Here is a 17,560-nt window from a genome sequence, read left to right as displayed (position 1 = left end):
AACCCTTCGGCTTTTCCCTCTCTTGAGCTTGGATGTCATGTTATTCAGTTGGCTTTTATTTTTCCCTTATAGTTCTGATTCAAATTTACTGCAGATTACTTGTAACTCTATCAGTATGTTATTAAATCATATGTCAAATGTATAAAAGTGACTTTAACTGCTACTGTTGCTCTGACACCTGTATCTGAGTTTTCTAATATTATATTCCATGGCTGAGTGGGAGGTATTCTTTTCAGTGTACTAAGGGAGAAACATCTTGTCTTTTTATCAGTTGTATTTTACATTCAGTTCATTGCATTCGATTGTTCTCGGTAAACTTGCTGAGCCACATACTAAGCTCCTGGTTGTGCTAACATGCTCTTCCTTCTTGTGTCTCTATTGTCTTGAGCTTACTTTTCTTTCATACTTTCTTAGGTATTGGCATGAACCCATCATACTTTTAATTTTTCAAGGTGGCCATTCTCACCTTTTTTTCTACATTGACATACAAAACATGTTCACATACATTGCACGCTCTTTTCAGTAAAAGTGCCTTTCCACAGACAAAAAATATATATTAGGTTATATTTGACTCCTAAAATTTTGCTGTTTCCCCACTCCTTTCTCTCCAGCTCATCTAGCAGACCTTAATTTATCAGTGATGAAAGACTGAGAACCACTGTTATTTGCTCTTTACCAAATAGCTACTTTTACATCTTTTTTCAGATTTGCTGACCAATATCCAGGACTGGCTTTATCCTATAACTCATTGCTCCCCTCTAACATTTTGGTCTGTTATTAAACCTTCTAAAGCTGTGATCTCAAGCTGCTAGCAGAGGCTGTTTCTCCTGTGTTGAGTGGTAAGGTTAGTCCACGAAATAGAGGGCCAAGAGAAAAACCATCCCACAAAGTAAATGATTCTGTTTTTCCTATTTTCTTCCAAAAACCCATTTCTCCCCCGCCCCCATGCCAAACTTCAAAGCAATAGAGGACATGGAGAAATGAATAATGATAAAATTTCAGTTCGAAAATACACATTGGTCTTCTCTGTAATGGAGACCTTTGTACAGAATTTTAACATCCATTAACTGAGACCTACATCACTTTTTGTGAATTGTATTAATATTTGATCTATCACTAGCCCATTAAATACAGAGGCTTGATTTTGGTGATAGTATTGGCATAAAAAACTCACTCAGCATGGAAATACCACAAAAAAAAAAAAAGAGAAGAAAAAGAAGGTTCCAGAGAGACAAGAACATAAGCAAGCAACAAAACTAGATTAGGTCTTTGGAGGTTCAGCTACGATTTTGGCATTCCCTTGTAACAGTTAGACCCTAAATACTCCAAACAAAGTTTGTGGGAAGAAACAATAGACTTTACAGTAGAAACACAGCCAAGCCTTTCTGATTAGTTCTCCTTAGAGAGGACTGCACCAACAGGGAAAAGAGCTACCCAAGCCAGACCTTAGGTGTATATAATCAATAGGCTCTTGGTCTAGATTCCTAGAGATGGTGTGTGGTTGAGTGGGTGGTTTGTATTTTTTTTCCCTTGCCTCCTAAATAATATGTAATTTCTCCAGGCCAAGAAATAAATTGAAAGGATTTAGAGGGATTTGCTTATCAGTGGAACACCACGTAGCATTACATTCCTCCTGCTTTGGGGAAGGTACATTGAAGTTTGGTTAATCTTCTGTGGTTCAATACTCCTCTTCCCTCTGTCAGGCTGCCTTGAACAACAGATAGATTAATCCCCCTTCTACCCACTCTCTTCTGCCTCCTCCCTCTCTTGTCTCTTGATTCACCCTTCCTTTTTGAGCAGATGGAAGAAATCTTAAAACTGGAAAGAAAAGAAGAAAAAAAAAGATGCCGCCCCACATTTATTTATGTAATCCTAGAAGACCTCCAGGGTAGACAGAAAGACCCTCCAATCCATGGCACAAAATTTGGCTAAGTTTAGCATGGTTCTTCCACTGTTAATTAAATCTTGAGTCTGCAAAGGGATTTCTTTAAAGGTTAATTCATTTGTAAAAGTTACTATAAAACATGTCATTTTTTTATCCCCCTCCAGTATATGCAGTGTGGAAAAGAGGAATAAGAATACGGAGGCTATTGGGGATGAGCAGAGTTTAAAGGACATCTGGTGGCACTATGGGTTAGATTCCTCTATGGTCTGCTATCATGAATGACCATGGATGATCAGTTTTTGCTACAGTGGGTACCACTTATGGACTCACATTAACTTTACATTTTTGCACTTATGGTTTATCAGCTAATCAGTTTTTCTCATTTTGCCTGGCTCAAATCCAAGTAGTCCATAAGCCACGTGAGGACAAGGCTGGGTCTGTCTAGCCCCCTCAGCACAGTGACTGGCCCCACTTAGGCAGCTAAATGAACATTTGTTGGGTGAAGACCAACTAAATGAGTAAATGTATGCATACTTAATATCCCACATCATGAACCATTTTTTTGTTGTTTTTCATAGTCAGTTTTCTTAGCTCTGGCCCAGGTAACCAAATTTGGTGATGCTGAGTGCCATATCTGTAGCCCAGGGCAATTGACTTGAAAGCCTTCTCATTTCATGGAAATATGAGTCAAGTAAAATATGTACACATTCATATCTAACGTGGCAAGTGATTATCTCCAGGAGTGGGCAGAGAGAAAAGAGGAAAGGAATGTTTTGAAAAACCACAATAGCATGAACTTCAGAAGACAGTTTTAAAATTCACAGGGTGTTCCAATAAAGTTATGTGGGCACATAGAGGTAAGGCCTGAGGTGAACCCAAAAAGCATCTGAACTAGATGCCACTTGGTCTCTTTGTCTCCATTGTTCAGAGCCTGCCTCATGGGATTCCCTGAGATTTCACACTCAGGCATGACAAGTTCAAATCATTTGTTTCATTTTTTCATATTAGTGTCAGTTGTTTGTCTTGAGGTTGACTATGAAGAGGTTAGTCAGAATTAAAGGAGGGTATTGATAATCCCACTCCTATATCTTGTTTCTATATTGGGTTTGAGTTGGGAGAAGTGATAAGGTGGTGGGAGGGAGGGGAGGGGTGAGATTATTGCTTCTAACAAGTTTGCCCAAGCTGCAGGCTTTGTCTTCTATCTTTGATTCAGTCTAAAAACTATCCAGTACTGTGCGTGCGTGTGTGTGTGTGTGTGTGTGTGTGTGTGTGTGTGTGTGTCGGGGCGGGTGGTGTCTATAAGCATTAATCTAAAATGGGGCTATGCAATGGCAAAAATTTGATAAAGCCCTAATAGATAAATTTAAATTGTGATGGTCAAGCTTTCCAAATCTCATTAAAGATTATAGATTTACCTACAGTCTGTGGGTTCTTATTTAATTAAAGGCGTCTCATACATTCTTTATTTAAATAGAGAATAAATGTTCTTAATGAAGCTGTATGATTCCCTCTCTCATATGAGATACTTTAAACCTCAACTTTATCACAGAATAGAAGTATAGAGGGGAAAAACTAAAACACCAAGTATTTTAAGGAATTGAATTCTTTTCAGCATGAAGCAGCTGCAGAGATGTATGGCTGTTTTCTGTGGGACTTCAGAATATTTATGGGCCTTTCTCTTTTCCTTTTTCACTGGAAGAAAGGCGATCATCATTCTTGAGTGTGTTATTTATAATTTCATAAAGCTGTTCTGTGGCAAGACTTATTTTATCTTGCGCTTAATCTCAGTCAAATAACTGTGCTTCCAAGGAGCTGGGTGGAGAAAAATGATTATCCCTTCAAATGATTAGCCTCTTCTCAGTATAAGATAAAGGGCCAAAGGTTGGGATTTGGAGTCACAAATAGGCATCTGGGCAGGAAGGAGGAGGCATGGTGAATGTACCTTGAGCTGTTCGGACCATGGTAGCAGACATTTTTCTCCATGCCGAATAACGGGTAGCAATGAGGAATGAGGCTGAGCCACCCCTGCCCTGAGATGAGGTAGACCCCTTCAGAGTAAATAATTAGAAGCAGGTGATTACAGAAACAATAACTCACTGGAGGAAAATGAGAAGCCAGTTCTGTGAAGCTGAGGGAATTGGAAGGTAAATATACCTATAAATTTACTTGGGTGGACAGAGTTTTGAGCTTTCCTCTGTCTCAGTTTATTCTAAGGTAATTTCAATAAACATTGGTAGGAAAAGGAAAAGAATATAAATGCAATGCAAAAATCTTTCAAGAAAAGAAGAAAGAGGGCTCCTTCCAGACAGATATTTTATTGAAAGTTATTATAATACCTATCTTTAGTTTTATGAATCTTAATGCAGAACCAAGTAATTTCAACATATGATTAAAAATATGGAATATGTACTTTTAAATGGAGTAATATGAATTATTATTTTTAATATGGGACTTGGCTCATACATAGGGACAGAAGAATATTTCCCTCCTCTTGAGAAGGCACAGTAAGGTTTTAATCCACACTGTGGAGGGATGGTACAGCCAGACCCACGATGATGTTCTGAAACCATGTGTATGAGCTTCCAAAGGAAGGTGACAGGTGATGCTGATGAGACACGGGGAGGGGAAGAAAAGATGTCTGATGGGACAGGATATTCAATTCATGTTCATTACATGAGTTTGCAGGAACAACAGGATAACTCAGGTGGTTGTCATTCTGTCATGGTGGTACATCTTTTCACAACCCTGTATGACTCCTGGGTATACAAGTAAGCTGTGCTTCTTCAAGCCTCTGAGCCTTTGCAAAGACTGTTGATTCCACCTAGAATGCCCTTCTCCTCCCACCAGCAGCTCTCCATTTTCCCTGCTTCAGGGCTACCTCTCCCTCAGGGCTCAGTGCCACTTCTCCCTCCCAAGGAGCTATCTCTGCTCTCCTGCCATTGCTCCCTTAGCACCTTATGCTTACCCTTGTCAAGGCATTCAGTTTACCCTGTCAAGTATGCCTGTCTATTTGGTCCCCTCTTCAGAGACTGTGGATTCCCAGAGCAGAGGAACTGTGATTTATCTATCACTTTATCCCTCATAACATAGTCTTAACACATAGGTGTTCAGTCAATATTTATTACAGTAATAAGTGAATGGATAAAAGATGAATAAAGCACCTTGATAATATAGTCCTATAGCATATGGTGGAGCCGGTAGTCCATCCACTATCAAACTATTTGGTTTGGAGGTGGTCACAGATCTTGTATTCTTTCTTGAGAGACTTAACAGGATATTTGACATGTGGGAACCATAATATGTAAATACCTTAAGCTCAGCCATTGGGAATTATGAGAGCTTTAGGCTCATAATTTTTCCTCATCATTGTGAGGAAAAAATATGAGGATGACACAGAAGGCCCCTTGATAAACATTCCCAGCATAACTATACAAATGGAAGAACATCCTAAAGCAATACTGTTCCCTGAAGGAGCATGGATGATGGGCAGTTAAAAATAGCAGATGTCACTACAAATGCCCACACCCTTGGCTATTATGGGTACTAAAAGTGTTAATATGTGTTAACTTCTTAGCTGACATCTGAGTATAGCAAGTATTTAATAAGTGGTAAATGTTATTAATTGTCATGATTCTAGAAAGTTCAAATATCTTTTTCTTCTCAAGAGTACTAACTTTTCTTTTCTCTAAGGAATTATGAGTAGCTATGAAAAATGGTTATGATTATAGGAAAACGCACAAACATGCACATACACACACACACACACACACAAACTAGGGCTACTGTATTTTATTTAAAGACAAAATTCCATAGTTCCATTCTACTTATAATAATTATATCCTGAGTCTGTGTGTGTCTGCAGTAGTGAAACATAATTCACCAACCTTGGGAACTAATAGTCAAAAAATGTGCATTTTTTCTCAAAGTTCAGAGTTAGACCATGCATTTATTTGGATGTAGGGAAAAGACACAGACAAGAAAATTAAAGAGCTACTAAAAGAAAGTCTTGGGTTTTCTGAGAGTAATTTTGAATCAAATTGTGATTACTTAAGGATGTGATTCTAAGTGCATATCATCCAAAGCTTTGGTTTGTAATTTGGGTATTTTTTATATGTCAGGGATAGGAGTAGTAAAAATAATTTTTTTAATCCCTAAATATAGTTTCCAAATCCTGAGTCCTTTGCAAATCAAAGCTTGATGACCCTGGCAGAGCAAGTATTTCTGAAACCACAGTGTTCTGTGGCAAGCGTGGTAGCGTTGGATGCCAAGTTCTTCAGGCAAACATTGGTTACTGCATTGGGCAATGCGGGGATCGAGATGTTTGTAATGGCTTTGGGGATTTCATTGGCAGTGGCTGTAATTGGTGCTGTTGAGGTCTGAGGAACAGAAAGGAAGGGGCTGGATTCACATAAACCCACACAGATTGTCTGGACCCAGAACCATGGGAAACAGATTATCTTCCAGTGATTTTTAAGCTCTCTTGCCATCACTTTGAGTGTATTTTTCCTTATCACACTTCATGACAGATGCAGCCAGAGGTGATGAATGAAAGTGGAGGTAATGAATTATCAGCAATGAAGAACTTTTCTAAAGGGGATGAATCACTGAAGATAGGATGCATAAGTGGATGGAAACTTTATTTAAACTAGAAATGGCAACAAGGCTTGGCATTGCTGTTATTGACTGATTGATTGATTGATTGATTGACTTAGTTTTAGCTACTATTTATTTATTTATTTAATCTAAGGTTTATTTATTTTGAGAGAGAGTATGCACATACATACAGGGGATGGGCAAAAGGAGAGGGAGAGAGAGAATCCCGAGCAGGTTCCATGCTGTCAGTGCAGAATCTAACATGGGGCTTGATCTCACAAAAATGAGATCATAACCGGAGCCAAAATCAAGAGTCAAATGCTTAACCAACTGAGCCACCCAGGCACCCTGCTTATACTTATTGAGCTTATACCATATGCCAGGAATAGAGCTTCACTTTTAACATTACACTTAAATTGATGACAAGACACTGTATTTATCCCAATTTATAGGTGGAAAAATTGAGGCTTGGAGAAGGGAAGCAATCCCTGGTCACCGACTATAAGTGTAGGAGCTGAGAGTCACAGCTATTCTCTGTGAGGAGTCAGTCCTGCTCATTCTGTGGTCTGCTAGACTGCCTGTCATGGATCCTCCTTGAAGCCTAGCTACCATTAACAGGAGCTACTGGCAAAATGTACTTGTGTTTATACACTATTCCTCCATATTCATTTAGAAGATCATCCGAAATCAAATTTCTGGGAAATAGGACACAGGGTCAGTTTCCTGGGGAGAAAGGGAATGAAAATGTAGAAGAGCATATATGTGAGGTCTACAGTAGTGGTTGAACACCATTTGGAGGACACAAGTGGAGGTGGAAATAGGGAAAGAGAGTGCTGGGGACAGTGTCACCCAAAACACGGTAGAGGGGGGGAACTTGTACAGAATTAGAGGAGGACAGGGGAAGCTGAGAGGAAAATAGTAAATAGCCTTCAACCTCAGAGTCTAGTACTTTTCCTGGAAAGGAACTCTGACATATCTTCGGCAAATCAAAATGGACATAACTTTCTTAGAATTGTTAAAAGTTTCCACTAATGTTTCACTAATGGCTTGTTTGGTTTCTGTTGGAGTTATGCATTGCTTTCTTACATTTCTGAATGACCTTTTTAAATGTTATTGCCTGGCTTTCAGTTCTTGAGATGAGTTCACTAGATTTTCATTTAATTCACTAGTTTTCACTCAATAGTAGGAACCTAAGCTAGTTAGGCCATATACAGGCCATTCTGCAATATCCTTATAATGAAGTCACCAACAATTAATTTCAAATTGATTATACTTTTGAAATGTATTCTAGACCTCTTTTTTACTACCATCCTCTAAGGGATTTTTTAGACAATCTTGTTTTCTCCTAATTGCCTTTCAACCATAAAATTTTACTGTATATACTGTACATTTGCTTAGGTACTATGGGCTTTTGGTAGGTCAGAAATCATTTTAATACCTTAGTTCCATCCCTGCTATATACCCAAAGCAGTGTTTGATTCTTTGGGGGAGGTCTTCCCTCAATGGACAACTCAAAGAATGATTGTGACCCTTCCAAAAAGGCTGTTTGCCTCTTAGGATTTGCATTTGCAAAGTTAACATGGATTCCCTCACCACTGCCCTTCCCTAAATAACTGAAACTGGTCCTGCACAGGACCCAAGCACAGCAAGGAACCCCGAGGAGGTGTGCTCGCCTTCTCTCTAATACAAATTATGGTGGCTCTCGGACACAACAGCCAGTTCCAATTGGCTGGAAGTGAAATGTACACTTCAGTAGTGTCTAATTGAAAAAAAAAGTATGTTTGAAAATTCTTTTTCTATTACCTTGAAGGAGGAGCAGGGGTTGAAGTATCTCCCTGTCAAATGTAGAATCAAGATCAATAACATGGTTTAAGGCACCTCTCTACCACTATCAATTAAGTGAGATCAATTACCTAATGTGGTTTTTCTACTATTCCTCACAGTAATTCTATGCTTAGTGTGTGTATTTCAAAAAGGTTGTTGTCTGGAAATACTAAGCATATGGGTTGTCATGTTCATTTCTTTGCTAGGACTGTCATAACAAAGCACAGACTGAGTGGCTTAAACAGCAGAAATTTGTTTTCTCACAGTTGTGGGAGCTGGAAGTTCAAGGTCATGGTGTCAGCAGGGTTGTTGTTGTTTTCCAGTAACTCTTTCCTTGGCTTGTAGATGGCTGTCTTCTCCCTGTGGCTTCACATAGTCGTCCCTCTGTGCATGTCTGTTTCCTAATTTCATCATTTTATTAAGGACCCTGGTCATATTTGATTTGGCTTGCCCTAATCTCATTTTAACATAGACTCTATCTCCAAATATTGGTCATATTCTGAGGTACTGGGGGGCTTAAAATTGCAGCATATTAATTTTGGAGGACATAGTTCAGTCCATAATTAACATCACGTAAGAAGAGGTGTAAAAGAAGTCTCTGTGAGCTGCAAGTGCAGACTTTGATGACGCTGTCTCTGTTCAAATCCTCACTGTTTCTTATTAGTGGTGTGTCCTCTCTGAACTTCAGTTCTCCTTAAAAGTATAATAATTATATCTGTCCCAAAGGGTTGTTGTGAGAATTGTATCTAATCAATTAATAATAACTATAATAAACATATATACATGTCTAGCTCAGCATCTGGCTTGCAATTGCTTTTCCTCTTGAATGTGGATTCAGACTTCATTGTACTGGGAATAATAACATCAGCAAGTCAGTTAATATTATTAATATCGAGAAGGGAAAGAAATGAGCATTTATTGAACAACTACTATATATTAAATACTCTTATGCACATAGTAGGACATAAGATCTGTAGATTAATTATTCAATTGTATTTATTGTGCATGCATTATGTATCAGGTACGGAAAATGAGCTTTTTGTCTTCTGTATTGCAAAGGCCCTTCTTACTACCCCTATGTATGGTTTTATGTATTTCTTGCAGCAGATTCCCTGGCATTGGGGAATTTCTGTAGGATTCTATAGAAAAAAGAAAATGTCTCAAGTTGAATTACTATTGTTCCAACTAGATTTTTTCCTGCTCTCGTCAGAAACAGTCCTACCTGTGTCCAGAGGCCGTCATATGGTATTTCTCTGCTGGCCTACATTACTAATTCAGCTAATTGCAGCAATTACATGAAGAGATCGCTACTAGTGAGAAAAGCCATTATACTGTTCCTGAACAGACTGCATTCCACAGCATTCATTAATTATGCCAGCCTATAGATTCACAACCACCAAACCATACACTCGAGACCACACACCGCATGCACTGAAACCCTCTCAAAGTTCTTAGTGCCTATCCGTGCTGGCTTGCACTCTTGTATTGTCTGCCATTTGCATAGTCCTTCTCCTGCCCATTGGATTCTAAACACTGAGATTACAGTCAGGATGGAGTTAGGCTGTACAATGTTACTTATGGGGATAGGATAGTCTTGAACCTCCTGGACCTACTCTGAGTCATTCAGCTTCTCATAAAACCCATACAGGTTCTCTGACCTCATAACCATTCACAGCCACTCTACAGTTTAAAATTCTCACACACACACACACACACACACACACACACACACACACAAAAAAAAAAAAAAGAAAGAAAAAGAGTTTAAAATTCTCTATCCTACAGCATGCCCTCTTTATAGAAGAGAAACAGTAATAATGATGGAAGGCAAGACATAGTGATAAGTCTTTGATGCTTTTGTTCATTGGTTTCCTTATCTCTCTCTCTCCTCTCTCTTCCCCCTTCCCCATTATTTTTCCTTTGACATGCACAGCCAACATCAGATGACCTTGTTTCATCTGCTGAATGTTCAAGCGATGACGAAGACTTCGTTGAATGTGAGCCGAGTACAGGTAGGTTAGGTCAGTCTTGTTTTGCTTGCTTTATTTTTACATTTGCAAAAAATAATACATACATATATGTGAATATACAAGTGTTTTATATATATAATATAGTGTGTTAATGTGTGTATTTCCTATATATATGTATAAGCATACATATATAAATATTAATATATAATCAAAAGCATCAAATCCCATGGAAGGAGCAGATAAGATCCCAGGGAAATTTAAAGTCATTTCCTGGTAAATGGAAAGCCATGGTGCACCACCTAACTTTGGCCGGACACCCAAATTAACTATGGGAACAAGAAAGATACAGCAGCCACTGACAGTTATGAAGTTGACAGGTTGGTGGGGTCATGAAGATGTCTATACCAAAATAACATCAAAACACCAGGAACCCAAAGTGGAACTATAAAGATAATTTAAACCTCATGAATTGTCCTGAGTCTGCATGGCAAACAATATAAAACCAGAAACCAAAACCAAACAACAATTAAAAAAAAAAAAAAGAAACATTTTCCATGGGATTTCAACAGCAGTTAACATGGTATCATATTTATACTAATTTTGTTCATTGTGCGTTTAGAGAAATTGTGCAGTATTATAGCATAGTAAATGCAAAATTAGTACTGAACTATGCCATGTCAACTGCTGAGATGCTTCAAAATGTATCTACTGTGCTGAAGTTGAGAGTTGGCAACTTGATGCTTCAGTGTGTTCCCCATTTGCACCCAGATACATTTTGATCTTTTTATGGTCTTTCTTTATAGTGAGCTATATATGATATAATGTCCAGCAGGCAACTGCAGGCCCTGATTATTTCCTACCAATTTTTCCAAGTTGTCTGTTTTGAGACTTGCTTTAAGTTAAACATTTATATATATATATATATAATAGAGAACAGACATCATCGAATTTCTGTGTATGTTTAATAGAATTAAAAGCTGGAGTTGGGTCAGGATCTTATTTCTGCAAAGGCTAAGAAAAATAAATAGAATATTCTAGTTGATTCTTTGGGTTGCTTTATTTATTTTTTCTTTTCTTTAAAAAAAGGGGTGAGCCATTAAACATTTCTTTTGCTAATTCTAGAGAAATTCAAGGTTTGTGAAAAAAAATAATATAACAAAAGAAAAAAACCTTCCAATTCTTACCCCAAGGTGATTTATGTTTTCTCAAATTTTGTTGAAGGACTGATTGGTATCTTGCAAGTGGCTTTGAATCCAGGAAGTTCTGTGGGTTCCTATTTTTAATATTACATAGGGACATAATAATAGGTAGGACCTTTCCATTTTGGAGTGTGACCTGTTTCTTTGGGAGCTTAGTGTGTAGAAGGAAAGTAACTGTGTCCCGGTGGACATATTTTTTTTTCCAAATTATTAGATAATAGTGTACTACCCAAGGCTTTAATAACATTGGAGGTTAAATACATCCAGTCTATACCAGAACTTAGACACTAAGGTTTTATTCACTCATTAATTCATCCATTCATTCATTCAACAAATATTTCTGAGTGTTAGTGTAAAATATAGTATATCTCTAGGGTTGAGGCCCTCCTGTTCTAATAATTTTCATAAATGAGCTGTTGGAAAATAGAATTAGGAGTTTCGCTACCTAAAGTACAGCTCCAAAATAATTCAGTTCAGCAAGTATTTTTTTAGTTAACTGTTGGTGTTAGGCACATACCACATCTTAGGAATTCAGATATGAATATGGTATGTTCCCCAAGACATTGTTAAATTAATTGATTTTATGGCCAATAGTTTAAGATACCTAGTATCTAGACTTTAATTTGGATTTTTCTATTTATCCTTTCTGTGGTTTTCTTGCTTTCATGGCAGCAATATCTGTATATATGCAACAATGTTGATCAAATCTTTAGATTTTAAGTGTTCTTATAAAAATTAAGGCTTGACCATTCCAAAATATAACCCCTGTCTTTCCCTACTACTTCCCTGCCTCTCACACTTAGTCATCTCTATAGAAACCTCTGTAACAAAACAGAGGGCGTCTCCAGATCTGATTCATGAATTCTACAGCTCCTCAGGTTGTGGGTGTAGATTGCCATTTGGTATTGTACTTGAACAGGCCCAAAATTGAATGGCCCCAAACTAAGTCCATTTGCTTTTTTAGTGGCTGCACAGGTGTTTCCCCTGATTCAAAAGCAGAGGACAGAAATTCAATGCCAGCGTTTCTTGAGTAATATAATTACATGGGGCAGGTGGAAGATAAAAGCTGTTTTTAAAACAATCTGTTGTGTTCCACGAGGAGATGTAGGAGGGGACATATAAATAAAGTAGGTGACAGAGTGTTTACCCTGAAGGAACTAACATGTAGCTCTAAGAGAATAATATTGATCCCCTCTGCCTGGGATTATTCAACTCATCACATTTGAAGAAGGAGTGTTTCTTCTTTCTAAATTTATTTACTCCATAAAATATTCCTGATAAGTGATTCAGGTATACAGGAAAGTATGTCAGAGGCATATTTAATACGGGAAGGAGATAGATATTCCTACAGATGTAGAGATTTTGCCCTGGAGGCCTGATTAACACTGATGAAGGTTATACGCATAGTGATACAAAGCCCTCTTCTGCATTCCATGAAAAATATCTCCGTAGACATCACATCATCCCAAAACAGTGTGGCTTAAAAATCAGAAAAATGGAAGCCAGTTGTTTCTGGGGCTAGGTTTTGCCCTGTCTAAAGAGAAATCTGCCATTGCCCATGCAACAACAGATAATAATGGAGATATTTAGATACCTTCAGCATATATGCTTAGTCTCAGGTTCTGTGTTAATATTGAGAATAAAATTCTGGGTCTGAACATTCTAACTCACTGTCTCAGATTCTCAAATTTTACTCTTGTCCAGGCCTGATGTTTGATGGAAATACACTCAATTTGATTAATTACCCAGGCCTTGTTTTATCTTACTTCAGAATTACCTCGTCTTCTCTCATTTTGTTAGCAAGTTGAGAATTTTCCAACTGTGAAAGTTACAAGGCATTTAACTCTTACGGATTCCTTCCCAATTATTTAGGTTCACTAGAAGTTCTTATTTTTCATAAATTTGCATACTTTAATATTTGCTCTATTCAACCACTTTTCATGTGGGCATCAAATTTTAAATGAAATTATTTTTAATCTTTAAATCAAAATGGATGTTAAAACTTCTGATTTTGAGTCAGATGTAAGCAATTGCCCTTCTCTCTTTGGCACTTAAGATCAATTTCATGGGTACAGCTTAGTTATATCATCTGTAGGGATCACTTAAATGTTTTTGGGCTTTGGCTGATGATTGTCTAGAAACCTTTGAATCTAATAAGTCTCAAATTTTCTCTGGATGGAATAAGTAGAAAACAAACAAACAAAACCCTGGATCTTTAGAGCAAGGCAGAGAGTGAAAGCTCAGTTAGTGTTTGACTAAATTTGTGTGACCCTCAAAATACCTCATATCTTACATTAAAATTGGAGATTTTTCTTACCTCTAACTTCATCTTCCCTTAAAAGAGCCAAATAAAACTTGTTGAATTATTTAAAATATATGATCCCATACAAATATCACCCTAACAAAATCCACATTTCTTTAAAAAAAAAGAAAGAAAAGAATTCTCTACTTTTTATAACGAGTCACAGGTAAAATTACACTTTCTGAACATTTACTTTGAGAAACCAGCATTGAAACTGTGGTAGGGTCCCCTCTCAGGAACGTGAAGGGGAAAGAAACCCTGTAGGAATCTGGCTCTATGCTTATGTGATATCTTATGTAACACGAGACCATTTCATCAGACTACATGTTTGTGTGTTACCATATATGGGAGACAAAGAAATAGAAAATATATTTAAAAAAACTACACCACAGAGTGTTCGGGGCTCAGTTCTTCAGTATGAACCCAACTGGGCCGTGCTGGCATGAATCTAACTGCTTCCTGGAAAGAAATGCCTCAGTGTTACAACTCTCTCTGGGAGAATCCTGGTACAAAACTTTATAAAATCATGAAGAAGGTATCTACATCAAATGAAAATATTCAAGAGAATATTTGAATAGCTATTTCAGTATTTAAAATTGAGGGTCAGGGTTTTCACTTTCCTAATCTGTACACATGGATTGTGTTCCCCACAAAGGAAGTCAGTGTCTATTTAAGATTTCAGTCTTGTGTCTTTGCATATAAACCCCTTTCTTTCCAAGCACACTTCTGTTGATAGATATTAAATTGTGCTGTAAATTTGTATCTCATTGTTCTCACTTCTTTGGAACCAAAAACAACAACAAAGTAGAGAAGCTGGAGAGGATTCAGATGACAATTAGAAAATGGGATTTTTGATAAACTATATTAGGGAAGTCAAATTACACTTAAGATCTTTAGTCAATTCACATTTGTGATTTAAAGTGTGGGAATCCATTTTGAAATATGGAGATATTGATGACAGTCATTTCCCTAATGGAAAAAATATTTTCTCTCCCTTTCCCACTCCTATCCCCACTCTCTCCAACTTTAGAAAAAGATGTAATATCAAAACACTATATTCTTGGATTAGCGTTTGTATGATTAAAATTTTCCAACTTTATGGATTTTATATATTTATAGTTTCAGTATTCTAAAGTCCTGGGGTAGGGGTCACAGAGCAGAGAAAAAAATAAATGAAAGGAAATTCCTATTACACCTAGGAAGTGGTCATGGCAACAATTAGCAACTATATTGATTTCCCAGGCCATTACAAAGGGATACATTTTTCTAGTTGTCAATTAGCCAGGGTTTTTGCCTCCACTTCTGTTAAGTGTCCTTTGATCAAATCTCAAGGGATAGTACTTCCAGCAGATGGCAGACCTTAAAAGGAAGTGAAGATGAAGCACATCCATCCATCCATAGGCCTGTGATACTCAACTTTCTTAATGGTTGGGTTGAGGGAGATGTTTAAACTATTGGCAGGAATTTGAGATCACAAAATAATTATTGTTCCCAGAGTGGTTCTCAGATCTGTTTTTACTCCTCAAATCTACAGCCCTCACATTTGCATTTGGTGTTATTGCTACTTTGTACCTCTTTGTTAGTCACACTGTAATATTCAACCCAGGGTGGGTGAAATTTAAATTTGGCAAAACACCAAGAGCATAGCTTTATTTATGTACTCCAGGTGGAACTGTGTTCTTAATCTTTATCAGTTTGAGACAGCTCAGTATTTATAATATGAAAATCTGGCACTGAATTGTTAAAAGTTCACCAAATCCTTAGGTTTTTATTTGCTGGAACACCATGGAAAATGCAGCTATAATGTTAAAGCAATAAAAATTTTAGACCAGAAGGATAAGAAGAAAAAAAGCCTTATTTTTCAGAATCTGTAGATTAAAAGATCTGAATGTGCTGGTCATCAGCCTTAAATATGACATTTTTAATTGTATGTGTTTATAGAAATATATTTTGTCATTAATGTTTTCAGCAAGCTTGAAGAATTAGCAACTAGTACATTTTACTTGGGTTTTTACTTACTTTTAGAAATATTGTTTCTTATGGAAAAATTGACTAATGACATAACAATTCTGTTTACAAATTTTGAGTTGCCAGATGGAATTTTTTTCTTAAATTTAAATAAAAATCAAGTGTACAGTAGTATACTAAGTGCCTAAGTAAGATGCCAGAGGAATGTCTGAGTGTCACAATGTCCAGAATCCATTGTGAAACTCAAGTCTACTTTAAAGAACTTTGAATAAAAGATAATGGAAATAATCTCACAAATGTGTTATTTTTGTTTAGAAGAATATAAATAGATATAAATTTCATTAATTTAATTAATCGCTGTTAGATGTAGACATTAGTCATTTTTACATTTGAGTTATAATACATGTCTAATGTATTCAAAGGCAAACAGATATTTATATATTCAGACCTAAGCTAAATTCTGCTAATTTTTGAATTCCTTCCTCTGATTTATAAATTGATAAAGTATGTTTATGAGCACATAATGTTCCTAATTAATGGTATAGTATCACTCTTTTATAACTGTACTCCACCAACCCAACTAATTTTTAAGCTTTTGGAGAATAAATAATGGGTTTTATAGAGTCCCCTTTAAATCCTTGATGATAAATTACTTTGATAATTAGGGTAAGAATAGAAATATAAGTATAGGAAAGTCTACTAATTGGCTGGTAGGCAGTTAGGCAATTGATAGCTCAGATATGATGTACAGAAAATATGTTGCTCATCAACTGACCACTATCATTGTTTTATAACAAAAATGGTAAATCTAATAACAAGAATGATAAAAATTCTAAAAATTCTGTCTATCTCCATCACTCAATATTTTGTGACATGTTGAGAAGGGAGGGGAATTGAGATCAGTGTGTAAGTATTCACATTTCTATTTGAAAGTTTTGGAAATAATTTGAACAGTAACTTTTAGTGACTGCAATGTGTAGGCACTGGAATAGGTGATAGGAAAACGAAATAAGACAAACATGTCTAGGAGTTCACAGTCTATTGGGAAGACAGATACAAAAATAAAGGAAATAGAAAGCCAGAAGGGAAAGAAAAGGAAGAAACAGTGTGGACAATGAGTGGAAATTCCTAGAATATTATCAGAAGTCAAAGGAGAGGTTGCTAATTCAGTAGCATACCCCATCTAAGGATAAGCAAGAAAAATCATAGGAGATGACACCAACCAGTGACAGAATCACTTAAGCCCAAAAATCATTCTTTTGTATCTTAGTTCGGGGGCATTGAATTTCAGATTCACTGTGATTGGAGAATTAGTACAGTTCAGTAATAAACTTACCTTTGAACACATGTACAGTATGGTGTAGCCCCAGGGCTTCTTAGGTAGTAGGGTGAGGATGGGCATGGTGACGGGAGCATTTCAAGACAAACTCATGAGAACTTCCTGACTTCAAACGCCAATGCAAGTAGTTGCTAACAAGTGAGCTTAATGAAATCATTAAGCAACCCTCCCCCCCCAACCTTCCTCCAAATTAATAAAGAGGGATTGGGTTTCTAAAGGATGCTTCTAATGAGTTTTTTTTCCTTGTTGTTCTGTATTTTTTCTCCCATAAGTCCCAGTATATATACTGTGTATACACATATATTTATATATAATATGTGTGCATACTAAATGTATAGTACCTATCCCTCCATATATATGTAGATACAGTATAAGTGATATTAAACTAATGTAAACAGAGATTAACAACAGTCCCTGCCATCAGTCATGTGTTTACACAGAAATTCACACCATCATCTTTACATCAGCCAACATAGACAT

General features: G+C 36.8%; 1 protein-coding gene across 10 annotated transcripts in view; it reads left to right on the top strand.

Annotated features, from left to right (window-relative positions):
• NRXN3 (neurexin 3) overlaps positions 1-17,560 on the top strand; it is a 1,559,665-nt gene that overhangs the window by 1,496,797 nt on the left and 45,308 nt on the right. For 8 of the 10 annotated variants that reach the window (XM_029950481.1, XM_029950474.1, XM_029950480.1 and 5 more), the window contains one exon: positions 10,236-10,314. In XM_029950481.1, the coding sequence (XP_029806341.1) occupies positions 10,236-10,314 (79 nt within the window). Of the gene's footprint in view, positions 1-10,235; positions 10,324-17,560 lie in introns of all 10 variants that reach the window. The other 2 variants (XM_029950479.1, XM_029950476.1) reach the window with 1 other exon arrangement.

Source organism: Suricata suricatta, chromosome 9 (genome assembly GCF_006229205.1).
Source record: "Suricata suricatta isolate VVHF042 chromosome 9, meerkat_22Aug2017_6uvM2_HiC, whole genome shotgun sequence".
Classification (NCBI taxonomy): Eukaryota; Metazoa; Chordata; class Mammalia; order Carnivora; family Herpestidae; genus Suricata; species Suricata suricatta.
Note: the sequence above shows the minus strand (reverse complement) of the source record. Positions and strands in the feature narration are given on the sequence as shown.